This window comes from Gossypium hirsutum, chromosome D05, assembly GCF_007990345.1.
Source record: "Gossypium hirsutum isolate 1008001.06 chromosome D05, Gossypium_hirsutum_v2.1, whole genome shotgun sequence".
NCBI lineage: Eukaryota > Viridiplantae > Streptophyta > Magnoliopsida > Malvales > Malvaceae > Gossypium > Gossypium hirsutum.
This window is the reverse complement of record NC_053441.1, coordinates 53450018-53461872: the sequence shown is the minus strand read 5'-3', so window position 1 is coordinate 53461872 and position 11855 is coordinate 53450018. Positions and strand designations below refer to the sequence as shown.

The 11855-nt window shown below is 35.7% G+C and overlaps 3 protein-coding genes across 3 annotated transcripts; 2 read left to right on the top strand and 1 right to left on the bottom strand.

The window, feature by feature from the left end:
• The first annotated feature begins 1616 nt into the window (after positions 1 to 1616).
• On the top strand, positions 1617 to 5447 carry LOC107903816 (elongation factor 2). The gene is made up of 4 exons (XM_016829985.2): positions 1617 to 1803; positions 2174 to 2213; positions 2329 to 2416; positions 2766 to 5447. Exons 2-4 carry the CDS (start codon positions 2211 to 2213, stop codon positions 5204 to 5206), a joined length of 2532 nt encoding a protein of 843 aa, XP_016685474.1. The 5' UTR covers positions 1617 to 1803; positions 2174 to 2210; the 3' UTR covers positions 5207 to 5447.
• A 2571-nt stretch (positions 5448 to 8018) lies between these two features.
• LOC107902337 (serum response factor homolog B) lies at positions 8019 to 8594 on the top strand. Its single transcript, XM_016828540.1, has one exon. It carries the CDS (start codon positions 8019 to 8021, stop codon positions 8592 to 8594), a length of 576 nt encoding a protein of 191 aa, XP_016684029.1.
• Positions 8595 to 8754: 160 nt separating this feature from the next.
• Positions 8755 to 9285, bottom strand: LOC107902338 (protein SEED AND ROOT HAIR PROTECTIVE PROTEIN). The gene is made up of 3 exons (XM_016828542.1): positions 9177 to 9285; positions 8996 to 9069; positions 8755 to 8931 (listed from the first exon to the last, which is right to left on the bottom strand). Exons 1-3 carry the CDS (start codon positions 9283 to 9285, stop codon positions 8755 to 8757), a joined length of 360 nt encoding a protein of 119 aa, XP_016684031.1.
• Positions 9286 to 11855: the final 2570 nt, after the last annotated feature.

The window sequence follows — 11855 nt, the reverse complement described above, 5'->3', positions numbered from 1 at the left end:
GCCAAAGTCGAGTTTGAGTCGATATCTAGATGTTGATTATTAATTCCTCTATTTTATAGATGAAAATGTTCAGGGAATCGAGAAACGCTGTTGATGGTGATAATTACAGCAGTGATCACTCCGTCAAAGGTGAGAATAGAATTGGGATCAAGGCACCTGGCGTAGATTCAGCCGGTGCTCGATAGAACAGAGTTGATAGACCTATCTTCTAAGAGTCATCTGCTCCGATACTCAAAACAAGATATTTCTCTAATTGGACTTGAAAGATGACATAATAATCTTTTAATTGACTTGTTAAAGTTCGATTAGACTATAGACCATTTAGATTATCTACTATTATTAGTTGTATTCTCGCATTATGATCCAAACCACATAGTGCAACTTAATATTAGTTAAACCTTAGATAATTAATGAACTAATATTTTCTTTCATTTTACTTTGTGTGCAAAAACCGTTGAGGACATTATAAAAAAAATATTAATGAGAATGATGGAATTTTACTAAACCATTTTATTCAAAAAATTACAAGTACATTTAACGATATCTTACACTAAAGACACTAGATCCCAGCATATACATCGTACTAATTATGAAAAAAATCAACATGCATAAATTGTTATTTCAATTTTCGTCTAATACGGGATCAATATACATATTCAAAAATATATACTATGTGACATCAATATCATAAAATAAATATATTACACTTTTAATTAAATTAACAATTTAATCAAATGGCTAAACTATTAAAACGCCTTTAAAAACAATGCAAGTTTGAGAACAATTATTAAAACATCAAAAATTAAAAATAAAATATTTCACTTATGTAAACAAGATTGAAATAAATGAAGGAAAAATAATAAACTAAGATTTGATAAACATAATCTTATCAATGCATATTTTATAATAAGAAACATACAGAAAAATAGACACAAAAAATTATAGTATAATTCAACTTTTACTTAGGATACATAGGCTTATACATGCCATCTGTTTATAGGGTCTTAATCACTATATGTTATAAATATATAAATAGGAAAATTAAGATACCCTATAAATTCTTTAGGGGTTATAAGAGAATAAATTCTTTGAAGATTCGAGAGTTGAATGTATATATATTTAAGAAGTATGATGAAATCAATCAAGAATAAATTATCGAATCTATATTTTCTACTAAAATTTCTACTAAAAAGGAAAAAAGAATGAGAGAAGAAATTAGAATATGCTTCAATTCTTTATACTTTTTGTACCTTTGAAATTTAGTCTTTTATTTTATTTTAAGGATTTTAATCCCTCTACTTTCAAATTTCAAAATGCAAGTCTAATTGTTACCACTGATAAACTTATTCTATCAAAATTTAAGTTTATTATAACGTTTTTTTTTTGTTATATGACTACCAAGTAAGTATTTTATTATTTCAAATTATTGGATCAGCAAATTTAATAGAAGAACTTTTACATTGCTAAAAATTAGACTTGAATTTTAAAATCTAGAAATAAATGTACTAAAATTATGTAATTAAAAGTAAGAGGACTAAATTTAAAATATATAAAAAGTACACAAACTTAAAGTATATTTTAACCAATTAAGTATTAAATGAAAAAGAGTTGAAAATATCTTAAAGGTTTCGAAAGTCGAAGATAACCCTAGCTGAGACGCCCTTACATTGGCACTCTCAAACATACTTTAGTCGGCACCTCGTTGAATATAAATAAAGCCTATCCTCCTTTGTCTACCTCTTATTCGAGAGGAGAGTTTTTCTTGCAATCTTCATCCCTTTTCTCTCGCCGCCTAACTCTAAGGTTTGCTCTTCTCTCTCCATCTTCTTTGAGATCTGTCTCTACTCTCTATATAGATCCTTAACTGTTCATCTGTTATTGGTTTTTAATCGTTTCTAGTCGTAGATCCTGTTTTCATTTTCATTTTGAATCTGTTTAGTAGTAAACTATGCACTTTCTTCGCTCTTAGGAAAAGGATTGTACTTCTATGGTCTTTTCTTTTCATTTCTTTTTCATATTTTCTGTGTATTGGCTATACTAGCTAATATGAACTTAGATCTCGAGATATTCGTTTTTTCCATTGGATGAGTTTTGGGGTTTTGAGATTTTGCTGATTCCTCATGTTTTCATTCAGCTTGGAAGATTAAGAACTTTGTTTTTGTTTGATGGGCAGGTTTTGATTGTTCAGTGTAATTTAAAGACAAGTCAAGATGGTGAGCTCTCTCAATATAATTCGTGTTTCTTCTTTTGCTGAGTTTTTTTTTTAGTTTTAGTTTAAGTTTTTGCTGTGTATGTTTTTTAATTCGATTTATGTTGGATATGTTACAGGTGAAGTTTACAGCTGAGGAGCTTCGTGCTATCATGGACCGGAAGCACAACATCCGTAATATGTCTGTTATTGCCCATGTGGATCATGGTATGTTTTTAATTCATGTGGATTGTCAGTTTATCACTGAATCTGAGCTAAAATGTCAAACTTGTTAGTATACTTTAATGTTTTGGTTAATGCTGTTTTTGTCCATGTGTCATCACTTCATTTATGAAATTTCATCTGGGTAAGCTTTTTCAAAAGATCAGTAATGGTAAAATGAACAAGTAAGCTTTAAAAGTTATGCTAGAATAGTTACAAATGAAATCCAGTTTAGTTTGTTAGCGTAGAAGTATTTCAGGTCTTGATAATAGAAATTGTTAATATGTTATTGTGCTGTTTTATGGTGTTGAATTTTTTGGGCTTCATTTATTGATTTATTTATTGGGATATGCAGGGAAATCTACTCTTACTGATTCGCTTGTGGCTGCTGCTGGTATCATTGCACAAGAAGTTGCTGGTGATGTTCGTATGACAGATACCCGTGCCGATGAGGCTGAGCGTGGTATCACAATTAAGTCTACTGGCATCTCTCTGTATTATGAAATGAGTGATGATTCTTTGAAGAGCTACAAAGGAGAGAGGCAAGGGAATGAGTACCTCATCAATCTTATTGATTCCCCTGGGCACGTTGACTTTTCATCTGAGGTCACAGCTGCACTTCGTATTACTGATGGTGCCCTTGTGGTCGTTGACTGTATTGAAGGTGTCTGTGTCCAAACAGAGACTGTCCTCCGTCAGGCTCTTGGAGAAAGGATCAGGCCTGTCTTGACTGTTAACAAGATGGATAGGTGCTTCCTTGAGCTTCAGGTTGATGGAGAGGAGGCTTACCAGACATTCCAGAGAGTGATCGAAAATGCTAATGTCATCATGGCCACCTATGAAGATCCTCTTCTTGGTGATGTTCAAGTCTACCCTGAGAAGGGAACAGTTGCCTTCTCTGCTGGTTTGCATGGTTGGGCTTTTACCTTGACCAACTTTGCTAAAATGTATGCCTCAAAGTTTGGAGTCGATGAGTCCAAAATGATGGAAAGGCTTTGGGGTGAGAACTTTTTTGATCCAGCTACCAGGAAATGGACCACCAAGAACACTGGCACTGCCACCTGCAAGCGTGGTTTTGTTCAATTCTGTTATGAGCCCATCAAGCAGATCATCAACACTTGTATGAATGACCAGAAAGATAAGCTATGGCCCATGCTACAAAAGCTTGGTGTCACCATGAAGTCTGAAGAGAAGGACTTGATGGGTAAGGCCCTCATGAAGCGTGTTATGCAGACCTGGCTTCCTGCAAGCAGTGCTCTCCTGGAAATGATGATCTTTCACCTACCCTCTCCTAGCGTGGCTCAGAAATATCGTGTTGAGAACTTGTATGAGGGTCCTCTTGATGATGTCTATGCCAATGCTATTAGGAACTGTGATCCTGAGGGTCCTCTTATGCTTTATGTTTCAAAGATGATTCCCGCTTCTGATAAGGGTAGGTTCTTTGCTTTCGGTCGTGTCTTTTCTGGCAGAGTTGCAACTGGTTTGAAGGTCAGAATCATGGGTCCAAACTATGTACCTGGGGAGAAGAAAGACTTGTATGTAAAGAGTGTACAGAGAACTGTGATTTGGATGGGAAAGAAGCAGGAGACAGTTGAGGACGTTCCTTGTGGTAATACAGTTGCCATGGTTGGTTTGGATCAGTTCATCACCAAGAATGCTACATTGACCAATGAGAAGGAAGTTGATGCCCACCCAATTCGTGCCATGAAGTTTTCTGTCTCCCCTGTTGTCCGTGTTGCTGTTCAGTGCAAGGTTGCATCAGATCTTCCCAAACTTGTTGAAGGGTTGAAGCGTTTGGCCAAGTCTGATCCTATGGTTGTCTGTACCATTGAAGAGTCTGGTGAACACATTGTTGCTGGTGCTGGAGAGCTCCACCTTGAGATCTGTCTCAAGGATTTACAAGAAGATTTCATGGGTGGTGCTGAGATCGTCAAGTCAGACCCGGTTGTGTCCTTCCGTGAGACTGTCCTTGAGAGGTCTTGCAGGACTGTGATGAGCAAGTCTCCTAACAAGCACAACCGTCTGTACATGGAAGCTCGACCCTTGGAGGAAGGTCTTGCTGAGGCCATTGATGAAGGTCGTATTGGTCCAAGAGATGATCCCAAGGTTCGTTCCAAGATTTTGGCCGAGGAGTATGGTTGGGACAAAGATCTTGCTAAGAAGATTTGGTGTTTCGGCCCTGAGACAACTGGTCCTAACATGGTGGTTGATATGTGTAAAGGAGTTCAATACCTTAATGAAATCAAGGACTCTGTAGTTGCGGGGTTCCAGTGGGCATCAAAGGAAGGTGCGATAGCTGAAGAGAACATGAGGGGTATCTGCTTTGAAGTCTGTGATGTGGTTCTCCATGCTGATGCTATCCACAGAGGTGGTGGTCAAATCATTCCGACTGCCAGGAGGGTTTTCTATGCTTCTCAACTTACGGCCAAACCAAGGCTTCTGGAGCCTGTTTACTTGGTTGAGATTCAAGCCCCTGAGCAGGCACTTGGTGGTATTTACAGTGTTCTTAACCAGAAGCGTGGACATGTGTTTGAGGAGATGCAGAGGCCTGGTACTCCACTTTACAACATCAAGGCCTACCTTCCAGTTATTGAGTCTTTTGGATTCTCCAGCACTCTGAGGGCTGCAACCTCCGGACAGGCTTTCCCACAATGTGTGTTTGATCACTGGGATATGATGTCATCAGATCCATTGGAACCGGGTTCCCAGGCAGCAGGCCATGTTGCTGAGATCCGTAAGAGGAAGGGATTGAAGGAGCAGATGACCCCACTTTCTGAGTACGAGGACAAGCTGTAAGGTTGAGAATAACTCAGCTTCTGCCGCTATATTTTCTGCTGCAATTTAGTTTTGTTTCGGTGTCTGTCTCTTAATGTTTTTGTTAGTAGTTTTGGGGTGCCTTCACCCATACAATCTTATCATGCAAGGTCATTTCAGTCTTTTTTAGACGCCTTTTTACAATGTACTTCGCCCTCCATCTGTGTTGTTAATTTTTATTGTTTCGATGAAATGTATTTGAGTCAACATTGATCGTCTTAAACCTATATTTTTCTTTTACCTTCATAACTGTTTTGACATTCATTTACATACACTGCCGGTCGCCGTTACTACGTTTTAATTTAATAAATTTTTTTTAAAAAACTTTAATTTACATAAATTTATAGATTATTAAAATAAATTCAAATTTTGATGTATCATATATACAAATGAACTTCAATTAATATTTACTGTATATATTCGATTTATTCATAGTTAATTAAAATAATAAATAATAATATCTAAGAACTTTTCAATCGTAAAAACAGAATTTTATAATAAACAAAATTTAATCAATTTAAGTATAAAGCTTATTAAATTAGTCTTTACTGATTAAAATTCTTGTTAACTGAACCGGTTCAAATTGTGTTAGTGCCGGCATCATAATGATCATATTTAAATGAATCAGCAAAAGCAAGCACAGGAGGAGAAACCATAAGAATGGCAAGCAAAGACGACGAGACAAAGCCATGACTGAAACTCTTTACCCTGCATATGTGTAGACTAAGAGAATATTGCAGGCTATCCTACATAACGGCTTTTATAAGGGAAAAAAATTGGTGTAACAAAGCCATAAGTGACTCATGAAAAATGTAGAAACTGCTAGCACGACTCATGCCATGCGATTGTGGACTTGGCTACCACCAAGTAACGTGCATAATTGCCAACATTACGAAGGCCATGTACACCAAATATCATGCAATCACACAGGTTTTAGCCTTATATTCCAAACAATGACATTGTGTGACACTTCATTGTGGAATAAACACTAATAACTTATTTAAATAATAATTAATTATAAATAAAAACATGAGATTTTAAGATGTTTCTTTTTATGTATAATAATGATTTGGACTCAAGAAAAAAAGTGAACACTCAACCCATAGATAACAATTTAAAGTTTCTAATATTAATATTTATTTGTAATAATTATATTTAGTTATATTAAATAAAATTATTGATAAATTTTATTTTATTTAATAATGATGATGTATAATATTATTATTTATTAATGATAACTGAGACCCATGCATCCATACATTATAACCTAAAAATCAAGCATTAATTTAATTTTCTATGTTAAAAAGATAGAACTTGTTTGAAAAGGTATTAATCTGAAATAAGATAATTGACTAATATTTACTTGTATTTAATATTTTTAGTCATTCTTCAAAACAAGGTTAATTTTTCAAAATTTAAGGTTTTATTTTACTTTTCAATAATTTAATTATGTTTATTAACTCTTATAAATTAACTCTTGTAATTGGATAAAGATTGGGATTGATACCCACTTCACTACAACAAATATGAAAATATGGAAAGAAGATTGGAAAATATGCAGAAATAGAACAACGATGAAACTGTGAAGATAAATATAAAGAAATAAAACAACAAATCACAGTTAATTGGTCTCTTATTTACACCATAACTATAAACATATGAATACTACCAAATTAAACTGATATGAATAACGTTGAAGAGATTATAACCAATTAACTAAACTCATCAATCATTGTCGATCAAGAAATCCCATTTTCTTTTACACTCAACCTATAATTTAGATTATTAAAAAAATTAAATTATGAAAAATACTAAACAATAACATTTAACATTTAATTAATTACAACAAAAAAAGTAAAATAAGAGTATTTTCACCTCTATCAACTCGAATATACCACGAGAAAGAACTCTTTTCAGATCAAATATTCGAATCCGAGTTAATAAAACCGAAAAACTTATCTTAATTAGCAGGTAAAGTTAGAGATAGATTTTGATCACTCAACGATTGATCAACACTTTCCTCTGCGACTTCGTTGTTCATAAACTCCTCCTTATTTTTTCTGTTAATATAACGATGGATAACGGTATCCGAATCCGGAAACATGGATACTTTCCCCTTCTTAGAGATGACAACAATGGCGACTCTTGCCCCACATAGTGTTGAAAGTTCAGCAGCTTTCTTGAACAAGGAACATCTACGTTTTGAGGTTGCTATTTTTGTCCCTCTTAAATTCTCCGATGCCATTGAACCAAAATATAAGTTTTTTTTCCGATGATTAGTCGCTTACTTTTTTAGAAAACATCCATCATAAAAGAATCAATTACGACTACGAGTGAAAACTTAGTTTCAACCAAAAAAAAATATAAATTTTTATTTACTTATGGTAATGAATAATATAGGGTTAGGCTTCTAAAGTACATACATCAGACTTTTATATATTAATATTTTTGGTAACTGTTTGGGTAGGATTATAACTTTTAATTTACTTGTTTATCAAAGCAAAAAAAAAAAAAACCAAAAAATAATAATTTTCCTTATTATTATTTATAAAAAATATATATTTTCTAAATTTTGTTGTTAATTTTAGGTAAAATAAAGAGGTAGTAAAAGGTAACTAAAACAGTCTTTCCTTTTTAAAACTAATCATCAATTTTTAATAAAACAAGTAATTATTTTTTAAGGTTTATCTATTTAGGTAGGCGTGTGCATCTTATATATCCTCTAAATGCTTTTGATGATATTAAAGTTTATTTTCTTTAACTGTTTAATTCTTGGGTTTTCTTGGTGTTAGCAATGGATGAAGCAAGACCAGGAAGAAGAGGGACCGGTCGAAGAAGGATTGAGCTTAAGCGAATACCAAACCAAAAGAAACGATGGGTGACTTTTTCGAAGCGGAAAAAGGGTTTACTAAGCAAAGCTGCTCGATTGTCATCGATCACTGGGGAAGACATTGGTGTTGTCATTATTTCAGAGCAAGGTAGGATTCATACTTCCGATAACGCCGATGCAGTTATTGATCGTTATCTGTCGATAGAAGCTGGTAAAGATAATAATGGTGATGGTCGTAAGGATGATGCCGGTACTTCTAACCAAGGAATTGTTGCAGATGATAATAACTATGATGATGGTGTTACTCTTCGTCTTTTTCCTCAAGATATTGGTCAAGATGATGATCATAATGATGATGGGAGATTTGGGAATGGAAGAGTGATGGATACGCAAGGGTTGAACTTGAACCAGTGGGATAATGTTTGGAAGATCAATGAAGGGGAGATTAAGGGTGAGAATTGTTTCATTGATCTAAATAAACCTCCTCACAATGATGACGATGATGGTGCTGGTGATGATACGATGATCCATTTTCTTTGAGAGCAGTATAGGGCTTTTGATATTGAGTTTCCTCTTGTTATCTTTTTCTTGTAATCTTTTAGAAATTGAAGGCTAGTTTGATTTAAACAATTCTTTGAAAGTAGTAAAGGGTTTGTGATAATGAATTTTCTTACCTGCAATTGCATCCTTCAATAAAATCCTAGTAACCATTACGGACTGATTTAGGTCCAGAGGTGAAGAAGAAAGGCCCCAATGAATACAACTTGGTATGCTTCTGATTCAAAACACGATAGCCTGAAAAAGGAGCACCACTTATCCCTTTGTTCACATCTATTGGAACATTGCAGCTTTCTAATGGAGACTTTTCAAGGAAAGCCTTGCAATCTTTAAGGTTTAAAGCAGATAATGTTGTAAAGAAGTAACCCTTTTGCATCAGTTACTACACTGCATATTGGGACAGTTTTCCCCAGCCCAACCTCATCAACTGCTACACATTTTACTTTTCCTAAAGCCCCTGCAATCATGGAATATATTAAATAAGAAAATTTCTGTTAGTAAAAAGCGTGAAACAGAATTGAACCAAAGTTAGTACTATATACATAATGTTCAAAGCTGCATTACCTGCCATGGGATAGTAATTAGAACCTGATTTGTATAAAACGATCCCTTCAACACCAATGGAGAGTAGCTCTTCTTTCTCTTTGTTGAAAGCTGGACTGCAATGCAACATGGAACCAGCAGCCAGCTACTGTCAAGCTTAGCAGCAGTAAAGCAACTGGAAGTGCAGCATTGAAGCCTGACCGAATGCAACAGTTGCTTAGTTGATTTTGTTTTAATGTAATCTTGCTTAGTTACAAATTTGTGTAAGAAAGTTAGTAGGATTAATCTTTTGATGTAATGGCTAATTGGTCAGCTACTTTTGTGTATGATTTTAGCTATAATCTAGTCTTGTATTAGTTGGGGCAGTTAAACAATTAGGTAACTGTCAAGCTAATTTTTGTAACTCCTTATATTTCAAAATTTGAATGAAATACATGGTTGTTCAGTTGCATTTTTGTTGTGTGTTCAAGTTCTGCTTGCTATTTTCATTTTCATTTTCTTTTGCTTCGATTTTTCATTAGTTTTGCTTTGCAAATCTGTTATTGCTGTTGCCAAAGTTCCAACAAATGGTATTATGAGCCCAAGTCTTTGAGGGGCCTTTGTTATTGGTTGTATTTTGTCAAAAGCAAAGCTTAAAAAAGGGAAAATCGAAAGCTTGAATTCAGTCTAGCAAAATGAGTTTCACTCCACCTCCACCACCTGTGTTCACTAGAGAAAACTATCACATTTGGATAGTTAAAATGAAGACATACCTCCAGGCACATGATCTATGGAGTGTGATTGAAAACGATGCTGAACCACTTCCATTGAGAGTAAATCCTACCATTGCTCAAATGAGGCAGCATGCGGAAGAGCGAGCCAAGAAGCACAAGGTTATGGCCTGTTTGCAGAATGGTGTGTCTGATGTGATCTTCACTCGCATCATGGCCTATGACTCACCTAAACAGGCTTGGCATAAGCTGAAGGAGTTCATGGGGACTGACAAAATGAGGTAGCAGCAAGTGATCAATCTCAGGAGAGATTTTGAAAATCTGAAGATGAAGGAGTCTGAGACCATCAAGCAGTACTCAAACAGGATAATGACCATTTTCAATAGCATAAGGCTCCTTGGAGTGGACTTTAGTGAGAGCAGAGTTGTTGAAAAAGTCACTACAACTCTCTCTGAGAAATTCGAGTCAAAGATCTCTTCACTTGAGGACTCGAGGGACTTATCAGCCATCTCACTATTTGAGCTGATAAATTCCCTGTATGCACTTGAGCAAAGGAGAGCAAATAGGCAGGAAGAACAATTTGAAGGTGCTTTCCAGGAAAAAGCCAGTGAAGGCTCGAGTTTGAATGTGAAAGGAAAAAAGCCTTGGCACAATAGGAGAGACAAATCAAGAAGAGATGAAGGAAAAAGGGTGTTTCCACCATGTGCTTACTGCAAGAAAACAACACATTCAGAGAAGTATTGCTGGTATAGGCCAGACATTCAATGTAGGAAATGCAAACAGTTTGGTCATGTGGAGAAGGTGTGCAAAGGCAAGGCAAAGGAGGCTGCTCAGCAACAAGCTCAACCTGCTGTGGATCTACAAGCTCAGGAGGAGCATGTGTTTACAGCATCCTATTTTGTTGGCACAATAAAAGCTAGCAGTGATTGGCTAGTAGACAGTGGCTGCTCACACCATATGGCATCTGATGCAAAGTTTTCAAGGACCTTGACAGGACCTTCACCTCAAATATTAGAATTGGAGATGGGAAGCTGATTGAGGCCAAGGGCAAAGGCAATGTGCTGGTAAGCACTGGTTCAGGTAACAAACTAATCACTGATGTGCTCTTTGTAACTGACATAGACCAGAATCTGCTTAGTGTGGGCCAATTAGTAGAAAATGGCTATACTTTAGTCTTTAAGGATGGTTGTTGCATTGTACAAGACTCACTTGGTCAGGAGCTAGTTACAGTGGCCATGACTGATAGGTGCTTCATGTTGGATGTAAGTCAAGTAGAAAGAAAGGCATACACCAGCCTTGCTGTTAGCACTGATCTGTGGCATATGAGATTAGGCCATGCTAATTTCAGATCCCTTGATTTGTTGCATAGGCTAAATTTGGTTGAAGGCATGTCTAAAATTAAAGCTAGTGGGACTGTTTGTGAGGTTTGTCAGCTTGGTAAGCAGGCTAGATTGCCTTTTCCTGCTGACAGTGCTTGGAGAGCTCAAGAAAGGCTCGAATTGGTGCATTCTAATGTTTGTGGTCCTATGAAAACATCTTCAATCAGTGACAATAAGTATTTTGTTCTGTTTATAGATGATTTAACAAGGCTTTGTTGGGTTTATTTTTTGAGGCAGAAGTCAAAAGTGTTTGAGGCCTTCTGCAAGTTTAAAGCATTTGTTGAGAACCAATCTAGTTGTAAAATTAGAGCCTTGAAGACTGATAATGGCTCTGAATATGTGTCTGATAGATTTTAGAAGCTGTGTGAAAGTGCTGAGATTCATCATCAGCTAAAAACTGTCTATACTCCTCAACAGAATGGAGTATGTGAGAGGAAGAACAGAACTGTGCTTGATATGGCCAGATGTCTGCTATTCAGAGCAACTTCCAAGCCAATTTTGGGCTGAGGCAGTTAACACCTCAGTATACCTGCTCAACAGATTGCCAACTCGAACAGTCAAGGATAAAACTCCTTTTGAGGCTTGGCATGGAGTCAAACCAGTTGTAGCAC

Excerpts from the sequence above, each read along its gene's own strand:
- LOC107902338 (XM_016828542.1), bottom strand. The coding sequence starts at position 9,285 with ATGTTGCATTGCAGTCCAGCTTTCAACAAAGAGAAAGAAGAGCTACTC. Across the intron at positions 9,070-9,176 it reads TAATTACTATCCCATGGCAG|GGGCTTTAGGAAAAGTAAAA; the intron begins GTAATGCAGCTT and ends CCATGATTGCAG. Across the intron at positions 8,932-8,995 it reads CTGTCCCAATATGCAGTGTA|GCTTTCCTTGAAAAGTCTCC; the intron begins GTAACTGATGCA and ends AAAGATTGCAAG.
- LOC107902337 (XM_016828540.1), top strand. The coding sequence starts at position 8,019 with ATGGATGAAGCAAGACCAGGAAGAAGAGGGACCGGTCGAAGAAGGATT.
- LOC107903816 (XM_016829985.2), top strand. Across the intron at positions 2,417-2,765 it reads TATTGCCCATGTGGATCATG|GGAAATCTACTCTTACTGAT; the intron begins GTATGTTTTTAA and ends TGGGATATGCAG.